General features: G+C 42.0%; 1 protein-coding gene across 3 annotated transcripts in view; it reads right to left on the bottom strand.

Annotated features, from left to right (window-relative positions):
* Positions 1–20,229, bottom strand: part of MAP2K6 (mitogen-activated protein kinase kinase 6) — a 149,741-nt gene that overhangs the window by 110,237 nt on the left and 19,275 nt on the right. The window contains exon 1 of one of the 3 annotated variants that reach the window (XM_033181978.1): positions 1,266–1,360. The exons of 1 other annotated variant lie outside the window; for it this stretch is intronic. In XM_033181978.1, coding sequence (XP_033037869.1) covers positions 1,266–1,284 — 19 coding nt within the window. In that variant the 5' untranslated portion in view covers positions 1,285–1,360. Of the gene's footprint in view, positions 1–1,265; positions 1,361–20,229 lie in introns of those variants that run through there. One more of the 3 variants, XM_033181977.1, reaches the window with a different exon arrangement.

Raw genomic sequence — 20,229 nt, 5'->3', positions numbered from 1 at the left:
CTATCATGTAGTTTGTCATACCAGGAATTAATGCATCTCCCTTTTATTCTCCTCCCACTAGTGCCTATCCCAGAAATCTGCACTCCTGTTCCTGCCAAACTCCTGCTCTGTGTCATGAGGTAATTCCCAGCAAAAGGCAAAGTGTCTCCATGAGTCACTTCGTCCCAACGCTTAATTGGTGTTGGCTTCTTGGCTATGACAGGGACATCGCAGAGCACCTGGTTGAGGCTGTCACTCTATGCAATAACCAGCTTTCGGCCAAATGAAAGACAGCACCAAAGTCATCATCAACTGACTATAATTGGATATGCCAATGTTAAGACGCAAACAAAGACATTTTATATTATGCTTTGGTACCACCTAAATTCTTACCACCCTAATCAACTTCTGCTTTTGCCTAATTAAATTTAATTGTCATCATCTGCTTTACTACTTTGCTAAAACCTAAACAATCCATTTTAAAATTATCCCTGTAGTTCTACTATTTCTTTGCAAAATTTTTACTACAGTAGCAAAAAACAGAGGTTATTGTAAGAGCCGCTCATCTGTCTTGTTATTTGCTTGCTTTCACCTACATCTATCTCTGCGTTTTTAAATAGAAATGAAACTCCACTTTAATCTTCTGGAAGGAAGACAGTAGGAAAGACATGTGAATCTACTGCTATCTAGATTTCTTGAAATTTTCCTATGAGGCAGGTAGGGCTTTAAAAACAATGTGATATGCATTTGCTTACAAAATGAAAGCTCTTCTCTTCTCTATCCATCTGTGAATTATTATATTCCCTTTAGCTATCTGGTAATGAATTGTGGATTCAATACTCAGACATCCAAGGCAGGAACAGAGAAGGCAGGCATCTTACACACTTCCTTTCCCTTACTCCTAATATTATTAGGGCAGAATGTGTCAAATTCAGTACTACTGACATTTTGGGCTTGCCCATTCTTATTGTGGGGACGGTCCTGTGCAGCACAAAATACTCAGTAGCATCCCCAGCCTGTACATACTAGATGCCAGTAACTCCTCCCCTCACCCCAGTCATGAAAACCGAAACTGCTTCCAGGTGTTGTCAATGTACCCTAGGGACAACCTCTCACCCTCAGTTGAGAAGCACTGCGTTAGGGGAACTTGTCCATAGACTCTACCTACACCCTTGTTGCCGCATTCCTACTGCCTCCATCCCCACCGCTGCTACTTCAGCTCAGGCCTTCATCATCTTCAACATGGACTATTACAATACACTCCCAACCGCCTCCTTGCCACCCACCTCCAGGGATCTCATACATTCTCCAAACTGCCAGCAGCGTGCAGTGGACGCTGGAGTGCACCACCAGAATCACCTTCAGCCTGAGGCACTCTCTTCTCTAGTTGCTGAGTCTTCTCCAGGAACTGCCCTCGGGGAAAGAGAACCACTTCACTATGGTTATGTGCCCCTCTGCAGGGCCAGCCTGTATCCAGTCATGCTCAGCACAGGGGTATAAAGGCCTGACCTCCCTGCCTTTCTGGGTAGAGCCACTCTACCTCCAAAGCTTCCCTGTGGGGCCAGGGGAATCTGTTACAGCTGGTTCCTCATTCGACTGCTCCTTGTGCCCAAACCTGCTTTGTTAGCGTCCCCTCGAATGCTGGTCCCAAGAACACTCCTCAGTAAACTTCCTGCATGCAAATCTCCCTCTTGGGCCTCTTTCCTGAAGGGCAAGACCAAAAATACAGAGCTGTCTTTCCAGATTACAAACCTGCCCATGTTTCTTCCCTGCCAACATTTCCACATTCACTTCTCATCGCCTGCACTAAAAAGTCCTATAATAAATTCTGGAGTCGCATACAAGGGGTCACAATCAGTGACCTGCTGCTAAAGCAGCTCTTTGGTTTGTGGGATGGGGAGAGAAGGCCCTAATATGTAGCACTGGCTGATTTCCATGGTGCAAATATTTCCACCACTGTTGATCTCCAGCTACCACCGGCTTGCAACCGGCTTGCAAAATGACTGGCTATTTAATAACCAGCTTCCCTAAGTCAGACAAGCCAGCCTGAGCACACCATTGATAGCCCCTGACCATTCGCTATTGTTAACTCTAATTGTTCGCCTTCGCTTCAGCCATGACAAATTCTTGCAAATCTCAGACCTCCAGGATGCGCTGAGGTTCTGTGCCCTTATTCACGCTGTTTTCTCTGTCTAGAATATGTTTCCTTTCCCTGTCTGACTCATGCAAACCTACTCAGTGCTCTAGATTCAGCTCACATAAAATCTCTTCCATAAACATTTTCAGGATTCACCTCCACCCATCCCATTTCACTCAAAGGTGAAACAGAACCCTCTTTTTTGTGTCTCTGCATGTCATAAATACTTTCTATCAGAGTGCTCTTCTTATATTTTATTACATATTTCTGTTTGCAAAACTCTACTGTCTAAACTGTAACTACTCTGAGGGCAGGGTCTTATTTATATTTTTAGTAACGGGCAAAAAGTATACTCATGAGATGTGTTTGATGAATAAACTAAAAACAAAAAAAAGCAAAGAAAAGAAAACTGGCCCCACTTCCTAGCTCAACTTTATCATGAAGTACAAGTCTTAAAAATGTCTCTAGGAAAAGACATTCCGTTGCCCCAAATGTGAATCATAAGTCTGACCTCCCACCTCCTACTTCCAGAATGTTTCAGAGAGGCAAAGCATGGATGAAGGCTGGGACAGGGCATATGACCTCTAAGGCTTCATCCCAAAACGAAGAGTCTCTGCATCAAGCTAAAAAGCACTTGTGGAAACAGGAGCAATTTTTGCTGGTCCAAGGGGAGGGTGCAGGTGCACCGTCTGGTTACCTCCTGGCCAGGCAACTTGAAGACCAACCTTTTCGGATGCTACTGCCTCAGACTCAGAGTCAAGTACTTTACTGTGATTCATTTTTAAATCAAACTACATGCACTCATGCAGTGCCTACTGCTTGCAAAATGCTGTATCTTTAAAATAAGAATAGAAAGACCAGGTGTGGTGGCCCAGGCCTGCAATCCCAGCACTTTGGCAGGCTGAGGCAGGTGGATCACCTGAGGTCAGGAGTTCGAGACCAGCCTGGCCCACATGGTGAAACACTGTCTCTAATACAACTATTTAAAAAAAAAAAATTAGCCAGGTGTGGTAGTGCACACCTGTAGTCCCAGCTACTTGGAAAGCTGACGCAGGAGAATCACTCGAACCTGGGAGGCGGAGGTTGCAGTGAGCCAAGATTGTGCCACTGCACTCCAGCCTGGGTGACAGAGTGAGACTCCATCTCTAAATACATACATACATACATAAAGATAGAAATGACAACTAAGACCTCAGAGGACTCTGAGGCACAATAATCGTCCCTGCTTTTAACTCAAATATACCTCCCCATCCAAAAAACTTCTGCAAAACAAAGAAAAATAACAGTAAACTCCTCCACAGCACCCGCTTGCTGTATACCACTTCTTTTTTAAAGCTTCTACATATATTAACTATGTATAGTTTATGTACTATATATTATATGTAACATTTATATGATGTATATTACATAACCTATAATACTCGTATTAACTCTATGTCCTTGATACCATTATCATCCCCATTTTACAGATTAAAAAACAGAGATGTTAAGTAATTTGCCTAAGACTACACAGCTAGTAAGTGGAAGAGTAGGGATTTGAACCCAGGTAGCCTGGCTCCAAAATCCATGCCCTTCCTAAATGCTAAAAGAAAGAGAAAAACAGGCTTCTTTACAACTTTTCACCACTGTCATCGAAAGATAGGCAGTATCCCTTTCAAAGACCATAATCCAGGAGTGCAGGCCTTTGCCCTTAACCTTGGCACACCACACATGGCTGATCACCTGCAACAGCTACACCCAACCAGCCCTACACCTCCTAACACCTCCGTTGTCAAGGAAGTCTTTATTTCTAACAACTTCAGCGTGTAGAAATGCCATGAATCCCAAGGACAGAAGAAAAGAGAGGCGAAAAAGGAAAGGCAACTCCACCTCCAGCAACGAAGACAAATCCTCTGAGCAATGCTGCAAAACGCCAGGATGAGTTAAAGCAGCAGGAGGACATCCGGCCCTGCAAACAATCAGTTCACTGATCAGCGAGAAGGAGCCTTCTCATTACCTGAGGATGGCTAAAAGAGTGAGCCACAGGGGGTCAAGAGTGGAGATGTGGCTGAGAAAAAAAGCAGAAAGAAAATACAATGGAGAATGAAAAGAGCCTTGGCCAGAGTCGGCTGCAACTGGGAGTGAGGCCAGGGCAGTGATGGGCAGACTCGGCAGCAAGCAACAAGACAGCAATGGGGGAACCACAGACCTCCAACTCGGACTGGGAACAGAAAGGTCTGCACCTTAGCAACCTTTAATGGGCTCTCCATGCACTGCAGACCAGCAAAATGATTGTGTTTCCTAAATAAAAAGTTAGACTACATTTACGTGACAAGAAAAAAAACACAGTGATTTTTTAGAAAGAGTCCAGTGAAAAACAGAGTCAAATTAGGCCTCTGCACTCAGAAAGCTAAACTTGAATTTGAAAAAAAAAAAAACATATTACAATATTTCCCTACAGGGCTAGATAATTGAGCCATTGCTAGTGGGGTAAGGAATCCTGGGGATATAAATTTGAAACAACAAGACAAATTAGGGAAACGCTGTAACAATATTTAGGTGAGTTTGTCAGGGTTTATTAACAGAAGAAGCATTTAAAGATGCCTCCCTGTTTCAGTCCCAGGCTAACGGGCTTACTTCCCTTCATCTCTACCCCAAGAGTGGCTCAGTCCTCTTTCTGCTGTGTTCCAGATGCAGCCTCTCAATTTCGGGTTGAAACAGCCCTGTTTGCCAACTGACCTCAACAGTCTGGCAGTTCTGCACTCGCCTGTACTCAGCCCAGTCTCTCCTTTAGCAAGTCTCCCTAGCACAGGCTCCCCGCTAGGAATAAGTGTCCCTCAGCTCCTGCTCACTCCTAGTACACCTTCATTAATTGTCTCTTCCCTGGTCCACTAATGCTCACCCTTCTGAGTACCCCAATAGCCCAAACTAAGCCATTGCTCTCTTTCTTTCTTTCTTCATCTCCTTCCTCCTCCAGTGCCTTTTACTCAACTGCCTTCCATGCAATCATCAAATTCCAATTCCTAGCCGGGCACGGTGGCTCACGCCTATAATCCCAGCACTTTGGGAGGCCAAGATGGGCAGATCACTTGAGGTCAGGAGTTCAACGCCAGCCTAGTCAACATGGTGAAACCCTGTCTCTGCTAAAAACACAAAAATTAGCGAGGCATTGTGGCGGGTGCCTGTAATTCCAGCTACTCGGGAGGCTGAGGCTGGAGAGTCACTTGAACCTGGGAGGCAGAGGTTGCAGTAAACTGAGATCATGCCACTGCACTCCAATCTGGGCGACAGAGCAAGACTCCATCTCAAAAATATAAAAATGAAATAAAAAAATCCAATTCCCAAAACCTACTTCTACAAGAAACTATTTCGTATGTAAGAAACAAAGGTTAGGCTGGGCACGGTGGCTCACGCCTATAATCCCAACACTTTGGGAGGCCGAGGCGGGTGGACCACCTGAGGTCAGGAGTTCAAAACCAGCCTGGCCAACACAGTGAAACCCTGTCTCTACTAAAAATACAAAAAAATTAGCCAGACATGGCAGCACATGCCTGTAATCCCAGCTACTAGGGAGGCTGAGGCAGGAGAATTACTTGAACCTGAGAGGTGGAAGTTGCAGTGAGCTGAGATCATGCCATTGCACTCCAGCCTGGGCAACAAGAGTGAAACTCTGTCTCAAGGAAAAAAAAAAAAAAGAAAAGAAAAAAAAAAGAAACAAAGGTTATAATAAAATACAAAGTTATATAAATCACCCACAACATCAAACCTGTTACAAATATCCCATGAATGACCACTTCAAATAATTGCATAATTCAATACCTTTAAAGAAAAAAAAAACAAACAAAACTTATTCTTAAGTCCAGCGATTGTGTTTTCAAGTACCCATTCTGCAATAAGCTCAAAGCACAACAATTGTAAAAGGGTGGAGGAGGTGTTCATGCATGTACTTTGGTGTCTGTGGGGGGTACCCAAATGATATCCAAAAGGCAGGGTAAGCAGGAGCAATGAGACTGAGTGGCTCTCGAGTGCCCCTGATCGAAGTTGGCAGCCCAACTCAGCAATTAACTACTTCTGTGACTTCAGAGAAAATTACTCAACCTCCCTGATCTTTGGTTTCCTCACCTGTGAAAGGAAGAAGCAACACATGCCTAACAGGTTAGTAGTGAAGGAGCAATGAACTGATACACACGAGAGCGCTGGAATCCAGTAAGTATCTATCAACGTTGGTGGAGAAACTGAGGTACAGAAAATGACTTAGCTCAGCCAGTCCTCCTACTTCTGATTTAGCCTGAGGAACATGATTCTTAATCCAGCAATTCAATCTCTTAACATTTAGTATAGCTTAGGCTTCCTGTGTGTCACTCAAAAACCTTGTTGACTAATGTAAATCCAGCCTGTATCCTCGTATTGTGCTTCCATTCCCTAGCAGAATGCTAGAGTTCTGTTGCTTAATGGAAAACTGTTCATTATTGGCTTGATTCTTGATATTGTTAGGCCAGATGATAGATCTACCCTCCCCCATCCCGGTATCCATTAATCACCAGAAGAGACTACAGTAATAAAAGTAAATATAATGCTAAGGTAGCAGCTGGTAAAACAACATGTTGCATACCTGAAATACCTTTATTGCAGGGTGAAAAATAAGCACTTCTTTTCTTGCTTAAAGCCCTTAACTCCTTAGGTGTATGTGTACCCATTTGATTTCTTATGCAGTGTTCCATAGATATTTTAATAAATTGAAGTAAATTTGAACTAAACCTAAGACTGATACATTTGAAACTGAAGCTGATAGTATAAATATCTCAAAATAAGAAAAAGAGACCTGCACAAGCTTTACTTTTTCTTTTATTTTTATTTTTATTTTTATTTTTAGTATACTTTAAGTTCTAGGGTACATGTGCACAACATGCAGGTTTGTTACATATGTATACATGTGCCATGCTGGTGTGCTGCACCCATCAACTCGTCAACACCCATCAACTCGTCGTTTACATCAGGTATAACTCCCAATGCCATCCCTCCCCACTCCCCTCAAGCTTTACTTTTTCAAGCCAGATTAGAGAAATGCACCCTATCTCTCATCTAAATAACTATTAATGAGAAATAAAGTTCGTGTGTATGTCCCGTCAACCCAATTATTACACATAAATCAGGAGCTCTTTTAGTATTCTTAATGATGCAGGCTTTAGAAACAATTCATTTGTACCCAAAGAGAATTCTCATAGGGAAATACTCATGGTTCAGTCAGAAGAATATTTTTTAAAAAATGGAGAGATTGGGTCCTAGCCTTGGGTTCACCACCTGGTAGTCATGTAACCTCAAAACAAGTTACTTCCTTTAAATATGCAGTTTTCCCATCTACAAAACAAAACAAAAAAAAAATGTATTCTTCTTCGTTAAGTTTTTTATATGAACCAAACAACATTTATCCATGATTTGACCTTTGATTTCTGAAAATTGTTCACAAATCAAGGCAGTGCTGTGCACATTTACAATTTCACTTTTGTGAAATGAACCAGAATTAGCTTACTGACAGACAGACTTAGCTAAGGCTGAGCCAGCCCTTTTGCTTTTGAGGTCAGGAAGTAATCTAAGACCCAAGAGTTTTCTCTCCACTGCTTAACTTCCCTGAGTCAAGTTTCCTTCCTCTACCTCAGAGGTGGTAAAATGTCTTTCTGATGAAAATGTACCTTGGGGCTGGTGTGGTGGCTCATGCCTGTAATCTCAGCACTTTGGGAGGCCAAGGTGGGCAGATCACCTGAGGTCAGGAGTTTGAGACCAGCCTGGTCACCATGGTGAAACGCCATCTCTACTGAAAATACAAACAGTTGGGCATGGTGGTGCACACTTGTAATCCCAGCTACTTGGGAGGCTGAGGCAGGAGAATCATTTGAACCCAGGTGGCGGAGGTGGCAGTGAACCAAAATCGTGCCACTGCACTCCAGCCTAGGCGACAAGAGTGAGTCTCTGTCTCAAAAAATAAAACTAAAAGAAAATGTGCTTTGGATTTCCCATAAGTCTCCAGTGAATGAAAGTTAGTGGCATGTGCAATAGCCAACTTGGAGAGTTCAGTGGATGTTTGTCATGCATTTGCCATCTTCATTCCCTTCTATGTTTGGTGACTCTTCCACCTCTTGAGGCAGAGTCTGTCATCCCTTATAGAAGCTAAAAGTGCTGAATACTCATCTCCCAGCATTCACTGCAGCTAAAGTGTGGGCCCTAGGCAACCACTGCAACCTCAGAATCAGTCCCCAGTGATGCAGATATGGAGGGACTGCAAAGGATCCATTTCAGGACTTGACAATGATAGCAGCAGCTCCACCCAGTTGGGGAGGCTTTATTGGCAGCAGTTTTGTTGAACTGGTGGTAGCTGTAGTATATTGCACCAGACCCCTTCCTTCGATATGTTTCGGGGCTTCACTCCAGCTGTATTGCCTCTGATTCTAGTTATCTGGCCCTGTGAAGTGAGCTACCCCAAATTCTTTTGATGGATTCTTTTTCTTGCCAAAATCGGCAAGAATCCATTTCTTTTAACAAAAAACTCACTGACCCAGAAATCATCCTCAAGGCCAAGAAATCAACCAGGACCAGCAGAGTACCCTGCTGTATCCTAAAACCCCCAAGTGAGGTGCCACTAAACCTCCTGACTCCATTCACCCTTTCTATTCACAATATATATCACACCGTGAACCACAAGGATGAAAGGGGGAAATCCCAAAAGTAACCAAATTGTAGTGCAATGGTACAGAAAGACAAACCTAGGGGATTAGATCATCTAAAATATTTTAGGAGCAACCCTACTCAGACCTTTTATATGGAAGCAGAATGGGATGTTAGAAGAAGAGCATGGACATTTTAGTAAAATAATCTTTAAAAATCTAGTTTAGGTCATTCCCTTCATCACCTCTCGTCCTTCAGTATCCTAAGGACAATACACCCAGACACATCCCAGTTGTAGCAACAAACTGATATCCCACACAGGACATGTTTATGCCTCCTTTGCTTTTCCCAGGCTCATCGCTATGACTAAAATGCATTCCTCTTTCTGGAGAACGCTTATCCTTCAAAATACAGCTAAAACAGGCCTTCCTTTGTGAATCTTTCGTAATTCCACCTTCCCCCGCTACCAACTCATCACTACTTCTGTGTTGTCGGAATCTCCACTGTGGCCACTGTGCTTTCCTCAGTTTTGAGAGTGTCAGTCAACCCCTTTACCCTAAACCCCAGTGATGAGCTCCTAAGACAAGTGAAAGTCTTGCCATGGCAAGGATTAGGGTAGACAAGTGCGGCACCTAGGGCGCAAATTTTATGCACGTACATAAAACTGGTCCTTACCCATCTTTCTTTCTTCAGTAACTACCTCAGAGAACTACCATAGAATAAGCGCTCAGATTTTTATCAACTGAATGGTCAATAATACAACAAAGTGTATAGGATTCAGAGAATAGTTTACATGACGTAGAGAGGGCAGAGTCTAACACTACCACAAACAGGCTGGATCACCTTCCTGAAGCTTGTAACCTGGCCAAATGGGAAGAACTACATAGCCTCCATGGCGCCTTACACTGCCATTGTCTATGGCTTGGTTACTCCAAGTTCAAAGGAAGTTCACAGAGGAAGAGATCAGGACAGGAGGGAACAGCCACAGAAGACTCTAGCACTTGTGCTGAGGCCTGACAAATGCATGGATGGGATTTGAAGGGGAAGGAGGGGGAACAGTCATTCTAAGAATGAACATAAGGTATGAGAGAGGTACAATAAATTCAAGGTAAATAAAGATAAGAGGTTGACTAGAGGAAAGAATGCATGTTAGGGTGTGACAAATAAGCTGAATACAAACTGGATGGTCTGGGTGGGAAGAGACAATAAAACACCTTGGAAAATCAAGCAGGAAAATTGTGGGGTTTGGGACTGAGCAATAGGATGAAGAATACTGGTTTATATTAATAGAAGACCAAGAGCTATAATTATTGACTCTCTATTAGATGCCAGATATGTTTAGGTATTACACATAAATAATCTTATTTCATCCTTGAATCAGACCTCTGCAGTTGCTATTATCATCATGTCCACACTACAGATGGGGAAACTGAGATTACTGAAGTTAAGTCAAGTATTCAAGGTTACACAGCTTACAATTGGCAGAACCAGATTTAACTTGTGCTTTTTGCCCTAAATACACACCTTAGGTAATGCATGTTGAAAGACAAAGGGACAAAGGGAACTAGGTTTGTCTTTCTGTACCAGTGAACTGAAATTTGGTTACTTTTGGGATTTCCACCTTCCATCCTTGTGGTTCATTGTGTGATATATATTGTGAATGAAAAGAAAGAAACCAGATGTTTTAATGTCCACAGGCTTATGAAAATAATGTTATGATGGACAGAGGTTGGGAAAGTGAGAAGGAAACAAAATTGGGATGAAGAAAGCAAAACAACTGAATTTTTTGTTATAGTTATCAAGTATGAAGTGGTGGCAGATGAAGTCAGAAGTGTCTTTCAAGAAGGGAAACCATCAGGATTAAGGATCCAAGGAGAGGCAAGATCTGGGGAGCAAGATCTGGAAGTTGCCATGATAAGAGGTAAAACCCAGAGGTCCGGAAACAGTGAAGTGCTCTTGGAGGAACAGTATACCTCAAGAGAAAAACCATTCTGGGAAGGGTCTACATTTGGGAGGTAGAAGATGAAGAAGGAGCCAAGAGGTAACAGAAGGAATAATCAAACTAACAGGAAAGTAAAAATAGCACGGTGTTTATAAAAAGGTAACTAAATGGGTTTTCAATAAGTACAGATAGCACAAATCGAAGAAAATGTCCAGAACAAATTTACTTCCTCCCCCCACAGGGGGAGTGTCAAAGAAGACCTAGTTAAAAACCAAGACCTCTACCACCATTCAGTGGTAGCAAAACCACCCTCTCTATAGCATCAGTGGACGTCAGGTGGGGAGTAGTAACGAACTGTCTTTCTCCCTCCCAGCCAGGGAACTGTTAGTGGAGGCCTAGGGGAAGGCTGAGGCACGTCCACCTATCAGTAATAGGGAGCCCCTTCTCTCCAGGTGGCAACAGAGGCCCCGTGGAGAATCTAAATGTCTGCACCCACCTGGCAGTAAGGAGGCAGCATTCCCTTTCACCCACCAGGGTAGTGTCAGAGGAGATCTTCTAAATCATAAGGTTTAGGTAAGAATCATAAGAATTAAGTAAGAATCAGATATCACAAAATGTCCAGATTTCAATCAAAAGTCACTTGTCATACCAAGAAATAAGAACATCTCAAACTGAATAACAAAAACAATCAACATTGAAATGACACAGAAGTGAGAATTACCTGACAAGAATTTTAAGGCAGCCATCACAAAAATCCTTCAACAAGCATTTGAATATGCCTGAAACAAATGACAAGAGGACATCTCAGCAAAGAAATTGCATATATAAGGAAGAACCAAATGGAAAATTTAGAACTAGAAAAATACAACAACCAAAATTTAAAAACGCAATGGATAGTTTCAAGAGCAGAATGGAAGATACAAAGCAGAGAATCAATAAACTTGAAGACAGATCCAATAGAAATTATCCAAATTGAAAAATAAAGAGAAAATAGACCTGAAAAAAGAAGAAAAAAAAACACACACACATCTTCAGGGACATACGAAGCTATAACAATAGATATAACATTCTGTGTCACTGAAATCTCAAAAGAAGAAGAGAAAGAATTTGAGGCTGAAAAGTATTCAAAGAAATACAATCTTCATTGGTTAACTGAGGGACTAAACAATTTTTTAAAAAAATACAGTCACATCCCACATCATGACATTTCAGTTAATGACAGACTACATATACAGTGGTGGCCCCATAAGAGTAAATGCCATTTTTTTACTATACCTATAGTCACACAACACATGAATGTAATGGTTGACATTTGAGAAAGGTATATATTACATGCACACACACACATACATACACAATCACACATGTGCCCCTATGGATTCATGCTATGCAAACTCCAAATAGGATAAACTCAAAGAAATTTAATGAAAACATATCATAATAACCAGAAAACTAAAGAAAAGAATCTTCAAAGTATCCAGAAAGAAACAGTGCATTATGTATCAGAGAAAAAAGTAGAGTAACAATAGATTTCTAATCAGAAGCAATGGAGGCTAGAAGGATTCAGCACATTTTTCATGTGGAGAAAAAAAACTGTCAACTCAGAATTCTATATCCAGAGAAAATATCCTTCACAAATGAAGGAAAAATCAAGAAATTTTCAGATAAAGAACAACTCTGAGAATTTTTCACCAGTAGATCTACTCTTTAAAAAAAAATGGCTAAAAGAAGTTCTCTAAAGTGAGAAGAAATGATAAAAGAAGTCACAGGTGAGCTGTGAAAGCAATGTCAGTAGTATAGGGAAAGTAGGTATCAGACTGTGAGATGTAGAACAGAATGGGTGGTATTGAAAAGGAAGAAGCCAGAGGAGACCACTGTAAGTCACAAGAGATGAGTTATAAGGGGTGAGGCTGGGGTAAGGATACGGAAGCATGGCATACTCATTAGAAAGTACAGAGAGTTCAAGTCTAGGCCAGGCGTGGTGGCTCACGCTTGTAATCCCAGGCCTTTGTGAGGCCAAGGCAGGCAGATCACCTAAGGTCAGGAGTCTGAGACCAGCCTGGCCAACACGATGAAACCCTGCCTCTACTTAAAATACAAAAATTAGCCAGGTGTGGTGGTAGGTGTCTGTAATCCAGCTACTCCAGAGGCTGAGGCAGTAGAATCACTTGAACCAAGGAGGTGGAAGTTGCAGTGAGCCGAGATTGTGCCACTGCACTCCAGCCTGGGTGACAGAGCAAGACTCCATCTCAAAAAAAAAGAAAAAGAAAAAGAAGAAAGAGAAAGAAAGAAAGAGAAAGAGAGAGAGGGAGGGAGGGAGGGAGGGAGAGGGAGAGAGAGAGAGAGAGAGAGAGAGGCCGGGCGCATTGGCTCAAGCCTGTAATCCCAGCACTTTGGGAGGCCGAGACGGGCGGATCACCAGGTCAGGAAATCGAGACCATCCCGGCTAACATGGTGAAACCCTGTCTCTACTAAAAAATACAAAAAAGTAGCCGGACGAGGTGGCAGGCGCCTATAGTCCCAGCTACTCGGGAGGCTGAGGCAGGAGAATGGCAGGAACCCAGGAGGCGGAGCTTGCAGTGAGCTGAGATCCGGCCACTGCACTCCAGCCTGGGCGACAGAGCGAGACTCTCAAAAAAAAAAAAAAGAGAGAGAGGAAGGAAGGAAGGAGGAAGGAAGGAAGGAAGGAAGGGAGGGAGGGAGGGAGGGAGGGAACAGGGTTCAAGTCTCTATTCAGCCTCTTTCCAACTGTATGCCCTTGAAGGAAGGAAGGAAGGAAGGAAGGAGGAAGGAAGGAGGGAGGGAGGGAGGGAGGAGGGAGGGAGGGAGGGAACAGGGTTCAAGTCTCTATTCAGCCTCTTTCCAACTGTATGCCCTTGGATAATTTCTTACCCTTTCAAGCCTTGGTTTCCCCCCTTTTTAATGGTAATAATAGTAGCAACCTCGTAAAGCTATTATAAAATTTAAATGAGACAACGCTTATACAGTATTTAGCACAGTGTCTGGTGTGTGAATGTAATGGCTCAAGAAATGCTATTCCTATTCTTAGTAGCTAAAGTAGCTATTTTAGCTAGAAGAGGAGCTGGCCTAAGGGAATGTTGTTCTCAGGAGGCAAACTTAATACCAAAAGAAAAGATGATTAGAAAAAGAAGGGAAGAAATCAAGATGGTACACACAGAAGAACAGGGTGGGGTGTGGTGTAGAGGAGATGGCTTTAGGTGCACAGAGCGCAAAGATATCAACAAAGAGAAGTCAAGTCCCTGTGATCAGAAAGACATGTTCAAACTCTGGCACCACAACTTACTGACACATCCTAGAAAAGCAATTTGACCTCCCCAACCTTCAACTCTCTCATTCCAGAAATGGAAATAATAAGCCTGACCTTACATTTATCATCTCTGAACCTTCTTCACAACTCCATAAAATGCTGGAAATCTCGGGCACCTAATAAATGATAATATTGTTATTTCTCAGAACAGAGGAAATCGAGAATTGATGAAAGGACACATACAGAGAGGGAGATGGGAAGTCAGGGTTTGGATGTATGGCTGGAGATAAGGCATCTATGTTAGGCAGATTCAACCTTTTTAAGAAAAGAGGCAAACTCAACTGTTGAGAATGAGAGAGGGCAGGGAGAGATGGAGACCTCACAGGAAAACAGAAGATGTAAGCAATTTTCTCTGCAATTCTCCGAATATTTAAGTTGAAAGAGACCTAAGGAATGACTTAATTCTTTCTCTGCCTTCATTTTATGAATGATAACAGGCAAATTTGTTCTTTAAAGGGCCAGACAGTAAATATTCAGAGCTTTTGAACCAGAGTTTCTATGCCAATAACTCAACCCTGTCATTGCAGTACAAACACAGAGCTATGCAAGTAGCGCTGTGTTCCAATAAAACTTTATTTATAGATACTGAAACTTAAACTCCATGTAATTTTCAGGTTCATAAAATATTCTTTTGACTTTTGTAAAGCATTTAAAAATGTATCAGCTGGGTGTGGTGGTTCATGCCTGCAAGCCCAATACTTTGGGAGGCTAAGGTGAGATGATCTCTTGAGCCCAGGAGTTCAAGATCAGCCTGGGCAACACAGTAAGACCCCACTTCTACAAAAATAAAATAAAATAAAAATTAGCCCGGTGTGGTGGTGCACCTGTAGTCTCAGCTACTTGGGAGGCTGAGGTGGTAGGATCACTTGAGCCTGGGAGGCCAAGTGATCCAAGATGGTGCCACTGCATTACAGCCTGGGTGACAGAGCAAAACCACATTTCAAAAAGAAAAAAAAGAAAAGTAGCAACAATTTTAGCTCAGAGGATGTAAAACAAAATGCAGAGATTCATAGTTTGCCAACTCCTACCATATAGTGATTATGAGCTCAGGCTAAAGAGTCAGACATGAGTTTGAATCTCTCCCTCACAATTCACTAAAATTTCAGCTAATGTATTTAGTCTTCTATGCCTTCCATATAATTTTTGTGAAGATTAAATGAGATAATGCATGTAAATGAGCTTAGCAGAAGGCCTGATAGAAAGCCAAACCCAAGGTAACCGAAACAACAAGCAAACATTGGACCCAGGGAAATGCAGGCAACCCAATCAGTTAACATCTAAACCAGAAGCAAAACCTGTGTGTCCATCCACTCAATGCAATGCTTTTTCCAGTCCCATAGCTATTGGTAGACTTAGCTTTACAACAAGTCAGCCATTCATGTGGCACCAGAGAGTCTCCTGTCCCCCTCGGAAAAGTTTCCTCATCCATGAGATTTCACTACATGAGCTACATGAGCAATGCACATTTCCCTGGATGAGTTCTCAGTTCACTTTCTATTCGCTACACTTCTGTGTAATTTATTGGCTACTTTTTCAGTGGCTCTCTAGATACTAGGTTTTCATAGGAAATATAAAGAGAAAAATGTGGTAAAGCAATGCAACAGAGTTATTATTCGGCTATAAAAGGAATGAACCACCGATACATGCTACAACATGGATGAACCTTGAAGACTTTTTGCCAAGTGGTAGAAGTCACACACAAAAGGCCATACATTGTATAATTCCATTTATAGGAATATCTAGAATAGATGAATCCAAAGAGTCAGAAAGCAGATTAGTGGTTTCCAGGGACTACAGGAAGAAGGGTCGAAGAGCGACAGCTTAATAAATACAGGGCTTCCTTCTGTGATGATGATAGTGTTTTGGAATTAGATAGTGGTGATGATCGCACAACCCTGTGAATAAACAAAAGGCCACTGAATTGTACACTCTAAAATAATTAAAATGGTGAATTCTGCGTGATGTGTTTAACCACGATAAAAATATATGCATATACAGTTGGCCCTTGAACAACAAAGGTTTGAACCGCACAAGTCCACTTATACGTGGAATTTTTTTCAATAAAAGTTTCACCAAGTGTGTCTGCCTCTCCTGCCTTCCTCTCCACCCCTGCCACCCCAAGACAGCAAAACCAACCCCTCTTGTTCCTCCTCCTCCTTAGCATACTCAGTGTGAAGACAATGAGGATGAAAACCTTTATGATGATCCATTTCCACTTAGTAAATATATTTTCTCTTCCTGATGATTTTCTTAATATCATTTTCTTTTCTCTAGCTTAGGTTATTGTAATAACATAGTATACAATACATATAACATACAAAATATATGTTAATCAATTGTGTATGTTATTGGCAAGACTTCTGGCCAACAGTAGGCTATTGATACTTAAGTTTTAGGGGAGCCAAAAGTTATATACAGGCAGGTGCGGGGGCTCATGCCTGTAATCCCAGCACTTTGGAATGCCAAGGCGGGAGGATCGCCTGAGGTCAGGAGTTTGAGACCAGCCTGGCCTACATGGTGAAACCTCGTCTCTACTAAAAATAGAAATAAATTAGCCGGGCCTAGTGGCAAGAGCCTGTAGTCCCAGCTACTTGGGAGGCTGAGGCAGGAGAATCACTTGAACCTAGGAGATGGAGGCTGCAGTGAGCCGAGATCATACTACTGTACTCCAGCAACCTGGGTGACAGAATGAGACAATGTCAAAAAAAAAAAAAAAAAGAGAGAGAGAGAGAGAAAATTACATGCAAAGTTTCAGCGGCATAGCGGGGGTCTGTGTCCCTAATTCTCACGTTATTCAGGGTCAACTATATAAAGAGGACACATGAGGATTCTGCAGGTGTGACAAGATATTCTCCTATGAGAAGAAGGAAGAGGAAAGACTAGAAAAGGGAGGATGAATTTAGTAAAAACCAACTTAGTCCACTTTACAAGTTTGCATAAGGCTTGCCCTGGATACTGATAAAAATAATTTATTTATTCTAAAGGTACTTGTTGACCACCTACTACGTGCCAGGCACCGAGCCTGAATCTGAGGATAAAACACTGTAAACAAGATAGAAAATTCTTAAAATTCTTTCCAAGGTGTAAATAACCAAAGCAAAGACTCCCATAAGGTATTTTTGTAAAACTATATAAAAATATTTACTGTAAAATCACTATTATAAAACAAAAATAATTATAGTATTTCTTCATCAATTTTCATTTAACCCTGCCTATTAGCACATCCAACAGTAAGCGAAAGGAAGTAAAAGTTCTTTGGATCAAGTAAATCTAAGGGCTGTGTTCTTGGAGGGGGAGGGATTAGGATGGCAGAAGCTCCAGGAAAAGGATGGAATTTAGATGAGATCTGTTAATTTACAAACTTGTTATCTTTCCAAAGCTAAATCTCTACAGAGGACAGAGAAGTGTGACAGCTGTTCACTTCTTTTAAAGTGTTGTTTGCAGTCTAACAATCTAATGCTGGCAGCACTTTTTTTTGTTTTGTTTTAAATCAATTCCAAATGATTGGAATATATTTGAAAGTATTGGTTTTTTTGGCTGGGCACAGTGGCTCTTGCCTGTAATCCCAGCACTTTGGGAGGCTATAGAGGGCAGATTACCTGAAGTTAAAAGTTCAAGACCAGCCTGGCCAACATGGCAAAACCCTATCTCTACTAAAAATATAAAAATTAGCCAGGCGTGGTGGTGGGTGCCTGTAATCCCAGCTACTCAGGAGGCTGAGGCAGGAGAATCACTTGAACCCAGTGGAGGATGCAGTGAGCCGAGATCACGCCACTGCACTTCAGCCTGGGCGACAGAGCGAGACTCTGTCTGATGTTTTATGAACATCAGATCTAAACCAACTCACAAGGCTAATGCTGTTCTTTCCTTGAAAACTTCACAACCTTTCTTAATCTTACATTCTACCATTTACAAGTCTTTCTTTTTTTTTTTTTTTTTTTTGAGACAGAGTCTCACTCTATCACCCAGGCTGGAGTGCAATGGCACCATCTCGGCTCACTGCCACCTCCACCTCTCGGGTTCAAGCAATTCTCCCGCCTCAGCCTCCCGAGTAGCTGGGACTACAGGCATGTGCCACCACACCCAGCTAATTTTTGTATTTTTAGTAGAGATGGAGTTTCACCATATTGGCCAGGCTGGTCTCGAACTCCTGACCTCATGATCCACCTGCCTCAGACTCCCAAAGTGCTGGATTACAGGCTAAGCCACGGCGCCTGGCCGCATTTACAATTCTTATTCAAAGGCCATTCTTCCTCTATCTCCATTGTTTATCTTTTATTCCTAGCAGAGTGAAAATGGAAAAATGCATTTTGGAAAACAAGCATGGGTCGGTTTTATATATAAATTCAGGTTACTATTAGAATATGGTTTAAGTAATTCATTTTTTCAAACTTCTACCAAAAACAAAAGCTTGGATGATTTCCTTGAGCCCAACTGGAGTGCAGGAAAGGTAAAATGTTTGAGATATTTCATCCGCTAGCATTCGCCCATCTTAATTTTACACTTTTGCTTTTGTACCATATCTCTGTATTCACATTTCTCAGCCTTAACACATTTTCTTAATCAAATTAGGTAATTCTTTAAAATAATAGTATGTAGTGACCATCCAGTTCCAGACGAAAAAACTGAGGCCCAAGGCAGTTAGAGGATGTGGATGAGATCACAGATCTTGTTAAAAATATAGATAACTAATTTTTTTCTCTGATTTGTTGCTAAGTTTGTTGCTAAGAACTATGCAAGGCTGTGGATACAGACTTTGGAAATTTCGAGATTAAAAAAAAGCAAGTGGAAAAATAAAAAATAATGTGAACTGCGTATGAAATGTGGAAGAGCCCATGTTAGGTGTGGCTTTGCATTTTATCATAAGCTCGGTGCATTTTCCCACACTTCTGTAAGACTCCGGAACCCTGGAGCACTCTCCTGTTTCAGAGATTAAGACTGACTTCCAAAGGCCCAGAAGCTCCAGCTCTAGAACACAGAGGCTGAGTTTTCTGTTCTGTAAAACCTCCAGAGTGGCAGGCACTCAAATGTGAGTGAGTAGCACTCGCATGACCTCATGGAAGAGGCCAGTGGGGAGGGCCAGCAAGCTCCCTGGTTCTTGGCAGGCAGGAATGTGAAGTTACTTAGCTAAAAAACAAAAAGCAAAGGGGAGACATGCTGTATGAATGAAAACCGTATAATCAGACCTCAAGGCATGCCCTGTTGAACAGAGGCAAGTGCAAGTTGGAGAAATGCCAACAAAATGTCATTATGAGTTGAGTCATCAAATGGTAGTTAAAGAAAACTACATTCAGTACTAATCAACCCGTGCAACCTCTCTTCTCTGTAAAGGCTGGTATCTTTTAGTGGTAGATTTGCCAAAGGAAAGCTCTTCAAAGCCAATTTGGCTATCCATTCCATTCTGAGCCCAGAATATTAACAAAAACCTGTTGCTAAGGGACATAGATGTATAGTTGAGTCTAAAATACAAAATGATGCTAATCTAGCTGCTGGAAGAAACCTTCTCAGCAGCACTTCATAGTATGTTGAAGTCAAGCAATGAATGCCTCCTCAACTGCAAGGCCTTCTGTACCCTGGCTTCTGTCTATTTCTCCTATCTCATCTCTCACGGGTCTGCTAGGTGATCCCTACATCCCAACCATACAGAACTTTAGAATTTTCTGGAAACTCGTGTCATTTCATACTGCCCCACAGACCAAAGCTGTGTCTGCTCTGACGGTCCACTCCCAATCCTTGATACTCCCATTCACCTTTCAAGATCCAAGCAGTAAATAATCACTTTCCCTCTGAGCTATCATTACATCACAAATACTGACAGAGACATCTGTCCCCCATTAGAATGTGAGTTTCTAGAAAGTAGGAATCATCTCTCTGTACACTCTTCATGTCTAGCAGTGAACCACACAGGGAAGCAGCTAATACATGTCCAAGGAATTAATAAATGGAGGATTGGCTACATGCACGATTGAACAGACCCACTCAATCAGCAGATGACCGACTGAATAAACAGAGGTCCTGATTTCCACCATGCCTGGTGTTCTTGTTTGTTTTATATCTTTAAGCCTCGGGAGTTAGCTTCTGTCTTTATAGGAAGACCATAAGGGCTCCCCAGAGAGTCCAAGTATGATTTAGCTTCAAGATGCACTGAGATCCTAACAACAGTACAGGCATGAGTTTTACAAGATCTGTGTTCCATACTTGGCT

Source organism: Trachypithecus francoisi, unplaced genomic scaffold, assembly GCF_009764315.1.
Source record: "Trachypithecus francoisi isolate TF-2019V2 unplaced genomic scaffold, Tfra_2.0 Lachesis_group20, whole genome shotgun sequence".
NCBI classification, from domain to species: Eukaryota; Metazoa; Chordata; class Mammalia; order Primates; family Cercopithecidae; genus Trachypithecus; species Trachypithecus francoisi.
This window is presented reverse-complemented; position numbering and strand designations above follow the sequence as displayed.